Source organism: Colletotrichum tamarilloi (assembly GCF_030869305.1).
Source record: "Colletotrichum tamarilloi strain Tom-12 chromosome Unknown Scaffold_4.1, whole genome shotgun sequence".
NCBI lineage: Eukaryota > Fungi > Ascomycota > Sordariomycetes > Glomerellales > Glomerellaceae > Colletotrichum > Colletotrichum tamarilloi.
In genome coordinates this window covers 898,342-913,362 of record NW_026849387.1, presented here as the reverse complement: position 1 = coordinate 913,362, position 15,021 = coordinate 898,342, and the positions used below count along the sequence as shown (strand labels likewise).

Sequence of the window (15,021 nt, the reverse complement as noted above, 5' to 3'; positions counted from 1 at the left end):
GGGAAACGAGCAGGTAGGAAAGGTCTCGATATCTTCCATTCGTGCGGACCATGGAAATCCGCAACAGTCATACCACTAGTAGGCATAAGCATTGCGATCAATTAAGGGGAAAACCGGTCACATACCTGTCTTTTTCCCTTACATCTCATAGTCGAGAGGGCCAACATCTAGTGAATTTCCCAAGAGCCAAGGTACCTTCGGCGAGAACTCCGTCTCCGAAAGCGTCGAGACAAGGAAGGGCCTCAAACCCCGCTCCTTCTCAGCCGACTCAAGAACTGATGGGACTGCAGCTCGAGCAAGTGTATGCCGAAAAGTGCTGCATATATCGGAGCGAGGTCGTGTGGTCCGCAAGGCGTAGCGTCTCCACTGGCCCTACGCTTATCCAAGAATCCATTCATTACTGTCTCGATAGCCTCTTCCACAGTCAGCCCGCTTATTCTGACCCTGGAATTCCGTTCCTCATTTTCGTCGCCTTCGTGGTTGTCTCGGGTGGCTGCGGATGTGCTGATCTGAAGTTCCACGTCTACAGTAGCTTCCCTGACTCGTTTGGCTTGTTCTTGATCGAAGTAAGGGCCGCTGATGTAGCTGACCTCGGTCGTTGAGTCGATTCGTCGTTGCGCTTCGGGGTCTTTTGCTTCTCTGATGAAATCATGAATGAGAACTCGAATCTTGTATCCGAGAATTGGGTCGGCATTGATAGATGAGGTCGTCAGCCTAGGAGACGTCGCGGATGGCGCTTGCGCCGTGACCGGCTTCTCTTTGTTTGTTCTAGGCATTTTTGCGCTTGATCTTAGTAAATTTCGTCATGTAGCGTAGCGTCAATTTCCGGTATCTACTGTCTACTCTAAATATGACCAGGAGGCGACAACAAGGTACCTTGTTGTGACAACGGAGATGTTACGGGACTCTATGTTTTTAAAGCACCTCGAATGCACCTTTACGTCTTGTCTAAGTGTATTGATACTTTAAAGAGATTAGATACCACTTATTATACGTCATCGTCTATATGTATCTACGGTATGACGTGAACTTATCTAGGTATTGCGACGTTCTAGTTCTTTCCTTAACTCTCTTCTTGCAGAGGCGATCTTGGTTACGGAACTACTGCGTTGAGTAGTGGAATGTGATTCATTTCTACAAGGTATGGGATCCACAAGTGGAAGGAGTGCGTGTTCAACAGGATGGGCGACAATAAATGATCTCTAAGGTGTCCAAGGATAGCATCGAAGGTGAAATGCTTTGGGTCTGAGAGTCTGGACTGCGTCATGAGCCAAGCACAGTGGTAGGATCTACCATAAGTAGCAAAGACTAGCCAATGGGTTATAAATTAAGTCTACCTATCCGATGTGCCTCATGATGGCGTCTGAATCTGATCTTGACTAACCAAAAGACTACTTTTGATCAATCACAGGGGCTCTACTGATCACGGCTCTACACCGAGGGAGGTCTCATGTCGAAAGCCTGTGCAGCCCAAGCCCAAGCAACCTTACCCTCCTCATATCCATATAAAGCATGCTCATAGACAGTAACCTTCCCATCCGGACCATTCTTCTGCAGATTCTTATTCTGAGGCACGCCTGAGATGGACAGCCTGACGGCGATCTGCTGCTTCTTCTCATCAACCACAAACTCGTCAACCTCATACTTGAGTCCGGCGATGACAGGCAGCAGAATCTTGCCCAGGAACCCCACGGCCCCGACCGCCGGCACTAGGTTCCCGTGCATCGAGATCGTCTCCGCCCACAGCGCCGGCAGCACGGTGGGCATGGTGCCGTCGTTGTAGCTGTAGATGTACTTGCGGTACAGCGCCTCGATCTCGGCGGCCGAGATTGGGTTCTGGGAGGCCTTGGCGGCGTACTCGGGCACGAACGGCGGGGCGGGCACGGGGCCTACTCCCCGGCTCTGTTGGTTTGCGACCTGGTAGAGACGGACAATCTTGCCGTTCTCGAAGAAGACGAGGATGAGGTCCCAGACCTTAGATGGGGTTCCCTCGGGGACATCGCCTGTTGTTGTGACGAGGCGGGCGCCGAGGGATTGGGCAGCCTCGTTGACGGTTAACTGGTCTGCGCTGAAGATACTGCCCTTATCGGCCGTTGTGGTGAGGCGGTTGATGAACTGGTCTCTGCTTTCTGTGTTTTCGTTGTAGGTTGCTCTCACTACCGGCTGGAGGTGGTTGTGAACTTCATCCCACTTCTTGTTGTTGACTGCGTTCAGGAAGGCCTGGAAGATGGAAACAATGTCTTGAGATGCCATTTTGTAGTCGATTGGAGGGTTGTCTGTCTTGAACCTTCGATTTTCTTCTTTCTCGAGAGATGGGTGAGAAGGTCTGGTATGATCTGGATATCCGATTCACAGTTGAGATAATGCTCGCCATTGTTATATATCCGTAGACGCATCAGCTTCTCATACCTCTAGCTCGTCATCGTCGCCAAGGGTAGCCAAGAGACTTCGGTCTCGCAAAGCTGACACTGAACGGGCGTTGTAGACGTGTAAGTCGGACCGTCAGCAAGGACCGACGGGCCGCTTTTGTTTGGCCGCCATCTTAATTGGACCAAGAATTGCTCATACGCCGGGCACAGAGCCTCATTGTAGTGTTCCCGTATTAGGACAATAGGAGTAGTCTGTATCGGCGGGGATGGGGGCGGGTCTCGGTAGATGCCGTCCATTTCAGTAATCCTTTACCGAATTTATGGGCAGGTGTTCTTCTTGAAGGCAACCCGTTGCCAGTCGTTCACGATTCAAATTTATTATACTTTCCCGAGCTTCTAAAGTTCGCCTCAGCACGCTCACTGGTAATTTCCTTTGCGTCAACGTAGTCTGACCTCTACACATAATGCAAGGCACTAGGTTTGCCTCTGCTTGTAGTGGACCTTAACTCGCATCCGAACTACAGCTTGACTTGAGCTAACCACGTCATTTGACAATCTTTGACACGCAACTCATTCTCATACCACCAGTTCTGCCAAACAGCCCCTGAGAATTGTAAGTTGAAAGATGTTGGCCGACCGCCTCTATGATTTTGCCGGTGTGTGAGAGCTCGGCCCACCGCTGGTGGATACCGGCTTCGCGCTGGCCCCATCTCCACGTCCGCCTCCGGTCAGCACCCCCGACGTATTTGCGATTTCTCGGCCCTTGCCATTTCAAGTCTGTCGGTTGCTTTAAGTCCCTCTATCACCCTCGTCGAAATCAAAAACGAAGCTTGCTTGACTTCTGAGTTCTTGAGTTACTTCCGATGGCTGCCTGGATTGTGCATGATGAATCTCGAAGGATCACCCTACGATGATGCTCATCAATTCTCTACCTGGCCAGTTAGCAGAAATGCTGACTGGCAACACCAAATGAAGTCCTAGATCACATTTGATGAACCGTAGCAGGAAAAAGGAAAGCCATATTGTTCCATAAACAGCTACAAGGGTTGGTGCCTCATGGAACTCTCGCCATGCCCTCCGTAAGTGTCTGGTCAGGAACTTCGTGGTTGACGTTGCCCGGGTTACCAACAGTTTGGACCGACTTTGGAGAGAAGTTCGCTAAAAATTGGTTTTGAGGTTGTGATTAGTCTGTGACACGGCCAATGAGAAACACAAACCCATTTCTCATTCTGGCACGTCTCTCTCGCCGTCGGCATTTCATTAATGCTGTTGCCTGATTTAGGCACTGCTTCCCTTGCTGCCATCGCTCAGCTTCATTTCCTTGCACAGTATGTTGTGTTCAGTGTTGGAAGCGAAGATCGAGGTTTTCTCGGTGCCTGTTCATGTTGCTGGTTGATACAAGATACGATCGCCTAGACAAACAACAGTGCATTCGCGTATCAGCATAAAACCCCACGTTGCCTCTGCGGTTAGGAAAACCAAACTTCGTCTGCATTCTCATCAGCAACCGACACATCTCCATCAACTGAACACAATTCGTCGAAAGTTAACATACATACCGATACTTGCACCTCCAAACAATTCCCATGGCCGCCGCCGCCGCCGAATCTGCCCCCTATACGGGTCCCTCTCCTCGCGAGATGATCGAAAGCCACACTCTGGCACAGGAGATCATCAACCGCAACAATGACGCCTGCCCCATCCTCGACTCTGATGAGCTGTCTCTCCTCTCCGATTTTGTCCAAGATCCATCGCGGGCACGCTTTCTTCTCGAGACTCGCGGACTGGCCGACGAACCCACCAAGTCTGGTAGTCTTGTGGCCTACGTCATCTCACTACATGGCACCGACAAGGCCGCTCTCACTGACGAGGAAATCAAGATCCTCAATAGATGGTTTGAGAATGACCAGAAGCTTTGATGCAATAAAGAAACATCCTGAGCGGGAATGGCGTGTTCGCATTCTCATGTAGCGAAAGGGCTTCATTGCGACGTGGCAGCGATCGTTTTGTGGGCGGCAGAAGCTAGCTTGACTATACACTGATCGACCAAGCCTGTCATATAATCAACAAATACTCTCACAAATGGCGATAGCACCTGGTCTCAAGGTTCAAGCCTGAACGTATTTCTTAAACCAGTGACAATGACAGCCTTTCTAATGGGATTATGGACTATGTGGTGCCAACCTGTAATCCTTTTCTCCATATCAAAATTCATGACCCATTCTTCAGCGTAGACAATATGTCGTACAAGTGGCACCTAGAATATGCGATGGAATTTGGTTCGATTTGAATAGTTTGCGACCCTCTAACTAGGTTTACCCACGGATGAGAACTTGTTCCTACGTTCTTGCTCCTTCCAACTAGTTCTGGCAAGATGGTAACGCAGCAAGAGCTGCTGTTTCCACTTTCACCAACACACATGATGTAGCACCGCAGTGCGGAAGAGCTTTCCATGATGAAAGTAGTTCTTTCTTGCCGTGCCATGGGCGCATCTCCTCCTTCCCTCTCTCCTTCATCGCTGAAAGCAAAAAGTACCAAGTACCTAGGTATGAAAAGAGGGGAGAAAATCGAGGAAGAGACATTCCAATAGAGCAAGTACGGACACTCCATGGCTGTTATAACCTACCGATGCTTTCGAGATTTTCCTCTCCAACACCGGACTTCCATCTACATGACCAACACCCGTGTCGATGGTCAAACTATCAAGCCGACGTGGTCAATTTGCGACGTATGTATTCTTTGACCTCTGATGTCACATTATCTGATTCATGTTCCCTCTTACCGCCAGTATCTAACATCGGCCCTTAGGTGCCAAGCTAGTCGGAGGTTGGCGAGGCGTTTGGAAGAAAACTGAAGCAAAGGTAGAATGTAATGCCTACTCGATCAAAGCCGGGCGTTAATCATTATTTCAAGGAACTCTTCGAATTATTCAATCGTGGCCATATCCGCCATCTCGTCGCAGCCCTTCCGCGCATCGACAATAGTCAATTGATATAGATAGCTTGGTGTTGCTGTCGGATCGTTGATCACTTGGCAGCAGTGCCCGGCTTGGGAATCTGCAGCTTGACGAAGACGCTGCTGAAACCCACTCAGCGTCGATGATCATGGCGAACAGACATCTCAGTGCCGGATACGCCCACGTCTTTGACAAGCGCCGAAGACGCCTCAATCCTACATGTGGGCGAACCCAGGATGGTCCTAGACCTGTCGATCCTCGCAAAGGAACGACGTCCGATTTGTTGGAATGCGACATAGGATTCATCTAGACCCCATAAGCATAATCGAATCGATGTCAAGCGGCTTGCCTCGAATAGCAGCCGCGCGAGCGCACTCGGCCGCCCCTGAGTGGTGTTCAACGTCTGACTGTACCAGGCTCGAGCTTCAGAGTTCGCAGAGGCCTTTACGCTCTTCCCATCGCGCGTAGGCTACAAGATCAACTTCGCCTACGATGTAGATGCTACGAGCAGCTCCCGAGACGAAACTCTCGACACAAATTTCGCCATGCAGAACGGCTGGTCCAAGTACCCTTCAAACCGTCATTCCGCTCCAGGGCATGGCTGCCAAAGCGACATATCTCAGATGGACCCCAAACTCGGCATCGCGGATCCCCTCCAACGGTATCCAATGCCTTTCCCCACACTCGTCCTTGACCAAACCACGCCAAATCATGTCTCGTTGCCGCGACCCAATAAGACGTCGCAAGGCATCTAGGCGAAATTGAGTCTCGGTCGCATCCGCAGGTCGCCCCCCTTCTTGGTTGATGGCGGAAATGGCAGACAAGCCAGACAAGAGCATGCTCTCCCCCGGAACCCCTCCGGAGCCCATTCCGTCCATGACACCGGTTTCGTACGCCAACCAATGTGGGAGCGAGACGGCTGTCCAAACGAATACCTACAGACTCTTCGCGAGTCCCCCACAGAATGTTTCGTTTCAAAGTGAGATGGGAGTTGGAGCACCGCGGATCTGCTCAGCCACCAACACCACACCACCGTGGCCACCACGTTTGACTGCTCATCGAGAGGGAAAGTTTTGTCGGGAGAGCATGTATCTTTGCACGGACAGCAAGCAAGATGGCCTGCCCGCCATAACACCCCACCATCCTCTTTGGGCGACTCAGCCGCAACTCAGGCTCGCATCCCTGCGAGCTGTAAGTAGCAAGCCACACCCTCCCTGCCTGTCTATGGCTGTCGTTGATCTTCTGGGTTGATCCTATCAAGTCAGTTCAGCATCACCTTGACTTTCCTTCCCGTCCCCCCTCTCTTCCCTCCGTCTCCGAATGCCGACCAAGGGTTGTGACATGGAACGTTGCTACTGCGAAGAAACTAGACTTGGCCCGCCAAACTCAGCTTTCGAGGATTCCACTTCCGGGCTAGTGTAAGTTCTCGTTGTCGGCATAGACATTCCGCACAAGAGGAAAAGCAAAACGGCGAAACAGCAAAGGGCAAGAGCAGTTTTGCTTCGTATCAAGCGCGGAGCAAAATGTCCCCTCTTTATGCGTCGGAGCTGTCAACCCCATGCAACTCTTCATGCGTCGCGAGCTTAGAGTCGCCAAGCTGCAACATTCTCTTGTCGACACTTGACAAGCAAAGTCAAATGCCCGACTCCCACGATCTCTCAAGTAGGAGACTTTCAGCCTGAAATCTGCCACTCCCTAAACAACCTACCGACTGCGACACTTTGTATTCAACATGCAACCTCTTTCAATTTTCTCACTCAGCGCAGTATTCCAACGGGGACGCGTAACTCTTCCTTCCGTGAAGCCTCAAACAACTCAGCAGCGGCGGATGGCACCATCCCCAGCACCCGTCAGCACCACCTGCATCCCAAAACATGATAGATGCCAACACGAATCTTATATCTCAAATAACCAGAGAGAATGCCGTTTCCAAACGCCCACCTTATTTTAGCTGAGTAGCCGAGCTCGAGACACCGCGAAATAGGCCTCTCCCCCCTTTGCCCCTTTTCCTTCTATCGCGTGCTCGCTTTTAACGCCGTCTCAATAGCGAAACTCTTGCGTGTCGTAACCAGAGAGCCGAATGCCATGGTTGAAACCGTGCCAAAGTTCCCTTGCTTCTATATCCCCGTTCCCCGGGGCCGGTTGAACCCATCTGGCCGCCCGTTACACCTGTCTCGCCTGTCGACATCCGACAGAACAATAATTCCCCCGACGTTCAGACGTTCCCCGTCCGTGCGAGCGTCTGCCTGCCAGCAAAGGGCCGACTTGGGAGCTGGACCGTGTTCCGAGAAGCATGGTGGTGGTGTGGTCCACGTAGGGGGTGGACATGTGTAAGCTGGGCGTGCGACAACTGACCGACAGCGGCCAGACCAGGATGGTTGATCACTTTGTGTGCCCACCGGCAAACGCTTAGACGCAGTGATCAGTGATACCCGCTGATCGTCCCTAGAAACCCCCGCCTTCTAGAACTTCCCGCTCAATGCCGCCCAGTCTTTGGACAAGCTCACTTTTTTGTAAGATTCTTGCTCTCGCCCTTGTCTAGAAAGAGTTGGCTGATCTAGACAGGTGTGGGAAGTCCAGAAGTCGATTTCTATCGCGCGCCAAATCATGAATATTACATTGTCTCGATAGGGTTGGTTCTCATCTTTGCCTTGCTGCAGCTTCTGCCCCGAGACCAAAGAGGATGGACAGCATTCTGAGCAGGTAATCTGTACCAAACGTCTCTAGGGGTAGCTTTTCTGTTGTTGCCTCTAGAACAATACTAAAATCCAATATAGTCAACTGCCAGCTCCGAAGACGCTTTCAGCTGAGGACCGGTCGCTCTCGCGAACAACGATCTTGGAGACCATTAGAAACAGCTTGCCCCTTAAAGTGACGAACTCTCAAAGGTGTAAGTGTCTTTGCCGAGTTATGCGTTGGATGCACAGCGCTGACTTTAAGAAGAAGGAAAAGGAAAAACCTCAAGGACCATCGCTAACCCGTCCGAACCTGGTCCTGGACCCTTCAAAAACCTTTTATATCTTTTTTGATGTTGGCTTTGGTTTTCGAGGCTGCCCAAACTGGCATTTTATCTGCCCGACTTTATGCGCCTTGGGTTCCTATCCAGCCCTTCCCCTCGACTCCCTGCCGCAGCCGAGCTGTGCTTGTCAGATTTCGCGGGTCTACTATGTAGATAGTACTGCTTCCCCAAGACCGGGATGGACGGTCCTGTCGAAACTTGATACCCAAAATAGAGAAACATGCAGAAACGTAGAAATGTAGAAACGCGGGGGCTTGTTTTTCAAAGGGGATAAGCACACCCACACTCGACACCACCCTTTCCCCCTCCCCTCCCCTCCCCTCCACTATCCTCTCCCCTTACTGAGGTGAAGCTGAAAAACGAAAGAAAACCTCAAGATGGAGGGGCAGATCTTTTTCCTGTTTCTTTCCCAAAAGTGCGTGAACATGCGAGCGTCCCAACTCTGTTCCCCCCCATCACGCCCATCAACCCAGCATCTCAAGGTCCCCCTCAACCCTCAACTTCAGGGTTTCGCCGGCTCAATTACTTATTCCTTACGCTTACTCACTGTAAAAATGCTCTCTTCCAACATCTCAACCTCAGCTGGCACAACCCACATGCCTGCTCGTTGACCTCCACACTTGGGGTAAAAGAGTGAAGGGAGAAGGGTTTTTTTTTTTTTTTTTTTTTTTTTTTTTTTTGAAATCTTTTGAAAAAAAAAAAGTCACTTATGCACGAGGGGAAAGAGACACGTAAGACACATGTTGGTGAACAGAATTTTGTTCGAATTAACTAATAGCGTAAAATGCAAAATCACACTTGAGCTGCGTGTAAGCCAGACCCGGGCCAAAAAACCTCCAGGGTTTGCCAAAGGTCGCTCATGATATTCCCCCCTTGCTAAAAAAGAGAAAAGGGTTTCCTGCACCCTCTGCCGCTTGAGAAACGGCCAAGTCAAGGTTATCTGACCTGCACAGCAGATCCAGAAACCCGGCTTGTGTTCCCACGCGACTCTTGATCCCTCGCCCAAGCAATTTAATGCTTCTCCGAATCTTCTTCGGTGACGGCGGGGTCTCTCATGCAGGAGGGCGAGCTACACGTCGCCTCTTCCTCCCTGCCCCTTGCTCACGTTCCCCCCCTCCTCGAAGCTGCCACGGGCGCGACCCCCCTTCCCCAGGTTCCACACAATGACCCCCAGCCCGGTAACAACGTTCCGTTCACATCCAGTCCCGACTCGCAGGTTTCCGTAGTGTCGTACTTGTGTCCAGGTGGGGTAATCAGCATGGCCTGATTTGGGTTCGTTCGCGCCCATGTAAGTCGAGCGGGGATTATCGTGAGTGTGATAGCAGAGGTTCCAAGACTGTGGCCAGAGGTCTCTGCATCGTATCTTGCCCAGCAAGATGGTTCTTTCTGCGATGCCCAGCTTCTTTTATTCTGTTGATTCGAGTCCCATCTCTCCTCCATTTCCATGCCAGCCGTCTCCCTTGGGCGCCGCGATGAGCCTCGAGGGGACGGCTGAAGCCAAAGATCTTGTCGACATGCCAGTGTCTGCCTTGACAGTTGCATCCCTGATACAACCATGTCTCAGCTACGCGATGATTGTTGTTTGGGTTTATCGACCTTTCGCAAAGAAGCGTTGCTATTATTGGATCCGGTCCGGTTTGCAAGCCTTTTGCTGTAACTGCAATTCGATAGCCTGTGCGAAGCGAAGAAAACCAAGAAAATCGTATGTCGTGGCATCAAGCCTGGAGCAACGTCGTCTTGATTCGTATCGTTGAGCGCGCAGTCGTGAATATTCGTCATTGGTCGTGAAATGGTTGTCATGAATCATCCGTAAGACAAGAACCCAAGCCCAAGGAAAGGAAAAGAAAGCAAAATGCGCAGCTGTTGGTATCTTCCGATCCAGTGTAATGCCGATGGGGGTATCTCTAAGAAAGCCTCTTAAACCAAACAAGAAAATAGGACCAGAAAAAATAGAAAACCAAAACGGGGGAATCGAGAATGAAAGGCTGTCGGTTTCTTCTGTCTCGGGCTCCAGGCCTGGAGCCGAGCGGGGGGGGTTTTGCATTGCTGCGTGTTCCTCTTGTGTAGATGAGAGAAGACCCAAAGGAAATAGTAGAGAAAGGGGAAAAGAGAACAGGCCGCCTATATGTTCGAAAAACCCCCCAACCCAAATGTAAATGCACTCAAATGCCCGCCCCGGACCCAGCCATGATGAGATGATTCGAATGAAAGGTGACCGAGCTTGCGGCAGAGTGAGTGGTGGTGGTTGTTGTTCCCCGGATATCGAAAAGACTGTGAAAAAATCATACGCTCGCTTGCTGCCGACAAAAGAAAAAACCCCCAATTATATCTTTTTTGTTTCGTTGTCTCGCGAGTCCCGTAACACCGTTCGCTCCCCTGCTGATGCAAAACGCCGATATGCCTGTGGATGATTCTATGCCAAGCAGACCGAGAAGAATTCAACTTTTCTCCGGGAAACATGGGACCATCGTGCCTGGCAATGCTTATGAGGTCGTCACGACAGGGTAAGTCTCAGATGCAACGGATTCTGGTTGTCACATCGTCGTCGTGTACTCCTGGTAGCGATCCCAGCCAAAGCCACCGTAGCCGACGCTCACACCACATTGAGGCGTGAACATGCTGGGGAGAGGCAATGCTGGGATGGGCGCCGTGATTGCTGGTGCACTGTAGTAGAACCCGGCCGTGGAGAAAGGTTGGCTGTATGCAGGCGTAGGGGAGGGGATCTGAACCTCGCTCATGCCAATGTTGGCCCAGATTGGCGTTGACTCCTGAGATGTGGAAGCAATGCTCGGACTTGATGGCAGGACTCTCCACGCATCGACGGCGACTAGGCTGGCCGGCGTAGGGGGTTGCGACCAGATGCTGGCGTTGGCGGGTGAGCTGGGGAGCAGAGGTGGTTGTCTGATGACATCGACAACACGGGGAGGAGGAGGCAGCAAGGGCTTCATGAGGCCCATGATGTTGTTCTTGACCTCCTCGCTCTTACCAGAGAGCAGCTCACCAGCGCCTTCTTCCTCGAGCCCTTCCAAGGCAGTGACATGTGTGCGGTAGACAAACTTGTTGATGGCTTGGACGAAATCCTCATGCAGCTTCTTGCACTGTTGGTCCTTCTCAGACCAGTCATAGGTGTTGGCCTTGCTGTCGACGCAGTGAATTTCCTTGTGGTACTCGACCAAGGCGTCTATTGAGTCGGTGGTGAGCTTGAAAGCGACCTCGTTGCGCAGGACCATGTCGACGTGGACAATGTAGGCCTCGATGTGGAGAAGCTGGTAGTTGAACAGGGCCTCGACGAGAGGGTTCTCATCCTGGCGCAAGTCGGATTCCGGGGCCTTGGGGAGCATGATGGAAGTGAGAGTCCAGATGGCGTTGGGCGATGAAAGTGTCTCGGTCAGACATCTTTGATGTTGAGGGACGCTGTTGAGTGGACGCTTGATCCGGTTGATGCGCTTCAGTGTCTGTGTCAACCACGGCTCGACCTTGGATCCCAGCACGACGTTGACGGATGAGGCTCTCGGGGCGAAAGCAGCCGCAGAGGCTGGTAGCAGTTGAACAGGCATGTTGATGGCGGGGATATCTGGAGTGGAGGATGGAGGAGAGTCTGTGACCGGAGGAGGAACGGGGAGGATCAGTTGGCGTGAGATATGACAAAAAAGAGGCGGTTTGGTCGTTATCGTTGTCGTCGTTGTGGTCGTCAAGGATAAGTCTCGAATAGGGGAGGGTCTTTTGGATGTTTAATATCTTGGACGGTATTCTTGTTGATCTTGAATCTTGATAGACACCTCGAGAACAGCGGGGTGGGGGAGGGGGAGGATAGACGGGGGAGGGAAAATGAAGTAATAAAGGAAACAAGTGATGACGGAGCTGGGCGGTCCCAAGGATTCCGGGAGGATAACAAGGGATATTTGGCTTGCACGCCTGCTACCGCGAATAAGAAGAAGAAGAAGGCAGACGAAGAGCTCGTGAAGAGGAAGAGGGAGGGTGAGAAGAGACAGGATGTGGTGCGAGGGTGGTGGGGTGTTATAATCGCCCGAGAGAGAGACAGCCCTGGGGCCCGGCTGGGGCTTGGAGAGAGAGAGACGGGACCTGAGAGAAAGAGCCTGCGGTCAACCTTCCTTGCCCAGTCGTGTTCACTGCTGTTCAGCGCAGTCAGGGCCTGTCATGGGGGTACGAGTTGGGTAGTAAACTCGCTCCCATCCGGTGTGGTGCTTGCTGCGGCTGCGGTACGGTGAAGTGACGAGTACCCGAGGACTTGGACTTATGCGTGGGACAGGGGTGCATCTGGCGGTTAGGTCAAGTACCAGGGTACACAAAAGTGAGTCTTTTCCCCATTAGACCTTGTCCCGCTACGGAGTATTGGTACTGCTTCTCTTTTTGCACCTTGCGCACCTCACTCCCGCCCACCCCAAAGGGAAAAAAAAATAGGTATTGGGTGACTACTGGTACCCTCTCTTCCCCATTCGCCTCGACCAGCCCGGTCTTTCGGCAGGCGGTCCCCATGGTCCATGGTCCAAGAGGCGGGAAGAGGGCGCAAGTAGAGAGGGAGGGGGGGGGGGGGAGTGGAGGGGTGTGGCAGGTTACCTCCACTACGAACTTGTCACTAGCCACTCCCTGCTCCTCGCTCTTTGCACCCCGTACGAGTTGAGGAGCAAGTGGAGAGAGAAAGAGAGAGCCAGAACCAGAGAGTCAGACCCAGATCTCTCAGGCTCCGGATCTTACATAGAACCTAGAGCTCCGAGTTCAAAATACACTACCACAATTGGTACCTAGCTGGCAGAGACAGGAAGGCAGAAAATCCATCATCCTTGGATGATGCACGCCAGCGGGGGCAGCGCAGCGCGCTGTGCAGTAGCATCGGATCTCCCTATGGCGCCGGGGACTACTTGCTATACACAGTAGGTAGGCGCCTCCTAGAGGTACATGTATAAGGTAGCCATGGACCAGTACCGTACTTGTGTCTGATCCAAGGACAGGCCCTAGGCATCAGGTACTCTGAATGACTGGCTCTTTCTGTATCCATACGGATATAGGTAGCTACGCAAGTAGGCCTCAGGTTAAGGTAGCCTCGGTGCGCGGTGCATGCATCTTGGGCCGGCTTCCAGGTCTCCTCCTCGCCTCACCCGGATCTCCATGCATCTTGCTCCCTCTCCTCTCCCTCTCCTCTCCCAACGGGGCCCTGTTACCTCCATGACCGGATATACTATGGAGCTGAGGGCCGGCGGCGGCGGCCGGGGGGAGCTGGAAGCTGGAGACCAAGGCTTGCTGGCTTCGTGGTTGGCGTTGGCGTTGGGGCCGTTGATGCTCGTCCTCTTCATGCCAACCTGCATATTCGTAGAGCATCCTAGCCCGTGGCGGATCTAGTAACGATATCCAGTAATAGGACACGTCAAAGTCGGTCGATGGGAGGACTCCAACGAACATGGACCTGCGCTGGTCGTTGGCCTCTCGAGTTCAGTCCGTTCGCCATCGCCATTCCACTCATGCGCTCTTCATCTTCTTTTGCCAACATGTCAACCAAATTCGTTTGGCCTCACAACGCAGTAGTGAGTTTCCAGCCCACCTCGGCTCAGTAACTCCCGCTCCGGACAGGCCCTAAGTAACGTACATGGGCCAAGGAGGCAGCTACACACCACACCTCCCTCCCACTATTTGGCGTTTGCACGGATGTCGTGAGTCTGGCCATGTCAAGTTGCAGAGTGCCCGTGTACACAATAAACTAAGCAGCCACACAGCTTAGTGAGCCGAAGCAAGGTTTGGCAGGTTGGCAAGCTTAGGCTAGGTGGCCTAGGGCAAGCCAGGAATTCCCTGAATGCTTCGGATGCCGTCGCCTGCGTGCGCCGCAAGCTTGGGCCAGCACCTTTCCCCCTCCCCCCTTCAGTCTTTGGTTTTTACTCTGCCGCCTTTGGCAACACCCTTCTGTGAGAGTTGTGAAAGCGATGTAACCAAACGTTGTCATGTTGGCTGGTGGTGGTGAAGTGCCGCTGACTGAGGCGAGGTGGCAGACTGCCCGTTGAGTCGGAACGTTACGAGCGACAAAATGACTTCGAGTGGTTTTTGTCTTTTCACGCTATTCCTCTTGGGTCAAGATTTTACAAACATATGTTTCCCATCTTGGTTTAGACTCTCCAAACTTCAGAGAGCGTGGCTTCTGAAAAGCGTTGTCTGAGGCGTGCGTCGTCTTTTGCATCTGCGCCACATTTCGCTATAGGCCCAACGCTGTGGAATACAACCTCCAAAGACGACCTAGAGAAAGTCTGGGATAAGTCTTGAAGATCCTTCCAACAATCTCGAGGTTGCGCCAACACGATGCGAAGAGGTGACAAAGCGCAACGAACAACCAGGCTCGGCAATCCATTCGACCCCCGGGTAAGGCTTGCTTAGGTCGGGCGTGGTAAGGCGAAAAACAGGCAAACGAGCGATTCCTATGGGCTTAGGTACGGGGCACCGGAGACGGCGCAAAACGCTCTGGTAGATCTGTCTTTGGGTCAGAACAGACTGCGGCATCGATTCGGGGCCCGTACTGATACAGTATGTCCCAGGCAAAATATCCGTAAACCAAAGTATAGTGAAAAGAATTGGGCATAGGTTGCTCCCTCTAATTTGCCGTCCACCCTCCTTCGGCCCCGATCCCGGTTCAGAAAATCGCGGCAGATTCGGTTGACGGCAATGAGCAGCGAAGT

General features: G+C 52.2%; 8 protein-coding genes across 8 annotated transcripts; 3 read left to right on the top strand and 5 right to left on the bottom strand.

The window, feature by feature from the left end:
• Positions 1-242: 242 nt before the first annotated feature.
• CTAM01_01950 (uncharacterized protein) lies at positions 243-776 on the bottom strand (the record flags this gene model as incomplete). The annotated part of the gene is made up of 1 exon (XM_060517990.1): positions 243-776. The coding sequence occupies one exon, from the start codon at positions 774-776 to the stop codon at positions 243-245; it is 534 nt and encodes a 177-aa protein (XP_060387524.1).
• Positions 777-1,431: 655 nt separating this feature from the next.
• On the bottom strand, positions 1,432-2,253 carry CTAM01_01949 (uncharacterized protein; the record flags this gene model as incomplete). The annotated part of the gene is made up of 1 exon (XM_060517989.1): positions 1,432-2,253. One exon carries the CDS (start codon positions 2,251-2,253, stop codon positions 1,432-1,434), a length of 822 nt encoding a protein of 273 aa, XP_060387523.1.
• A 1,702-nt stretch (positions 2,254-3,955) lies between these two features.
• CTAM01_01948 (uncharacterized protein) lies at positions 3,956-4,288 on the top strand (the record flags this gene model as incomplete). Its single annotated transcript, XM_060517988.1, has 1 exon — positions 3,956-4,288. One exon carries the CDS (start codon positions 3,956-3,958, stop codon positions 4,286-4,288), a length of 333 nt encoding a protein of 110 aa, XP_060387522.1.
• A 752-nt stretch (positions 4,289-5,040) lies between these two features.
• Positions 5,041-6,080, top strand: CTAM01_01947 (uncharacterized protein; the record flags this gene model as incomplete). The annotated part of the gene is made up of 2 exons (XM_060517987.1): positions 5,041-5,097; positions 5,742-6,080. The coding sequence occupies 2 exons, from the start codon at positions 5,041-5,043 to the stop codon at positions 6,078-6,080; spliced, it is 396 nt and encodes a 131-aa protein (XP_060387521.1).
• A 49-nt stretch (positions 6,081-6,129) lies between these two features.
• Positions 6,130-6,665, top strand: CTAM01_01946 (uncharacterized protein; the record flags this gene model as incomplete). The annotated part of the gene is made up of 2 exons (XM_060517986.1): positions 6,130-6,516; positions 6,591-6,665. 2 exons carry the CDS (start codon positions 6,130-6,132, stop codon positions 6,663-6,665), a joined length of 462 nt encoding a protein of 153 aa, XP_060387520.1.
• A 2,780-nt stretch (positions 6,666-9,445) lies between these two features.
• On the bottom strand, positions 9,446-9,901 carry CTAM01_01945 (uncharacterized protein; the record flags this gene model as incomplete). Its single annotated transcript, XM_060517985.1, has 1 exon — positions 9,446-9,901. The coding sequence occupies one exon, from the start codon at positions 9,899-9,901 to the stop codon at positions 9,446-9,448; it is 456 nt and encodes a 151-aa protein (XP_060387519.1).
• Positions 9,902-10,878: 977 nt separating this feature from the next.
• Positions 10,879-11,901, bottom strand: CTAM01_01944 (uncharacterized protein; the record flags this gene model as incomplete). The annotated part of the gene is made up of 1 exon (XM_060517984.1): positions 10,879-11,901. The coding sequence occupies one exon, from the start codon at positions 11,899-11,901 to the stop codon at positions 10,879-10,881; it is 1,023 nt and encodes a 340-aa protein (XP_060387518.1).
• A 1,489-nt stretch (positions 11,902-13,390) lies between these two features.
• On the bottom strand, positions 13,391-14,024 carry CTAM01_01943 (uncharacterized protein; the record flags this gene model as incomplete). Its single annotated transcript, XM_060517983.1, has 2 exons — positions 13,391-13,771; positions 13,947-14,024. The coding sequence occupies 2 exons, from the start codon at positions 14,022-14,024 to the stop codon at positions 13,391-13,393; spliced, it is 459 nt and encodes a 152-aa protein (XP_060387517.1).
• Between the last annotated feature and the right edge of the window lie 997 nt (positions 14,025-15,021).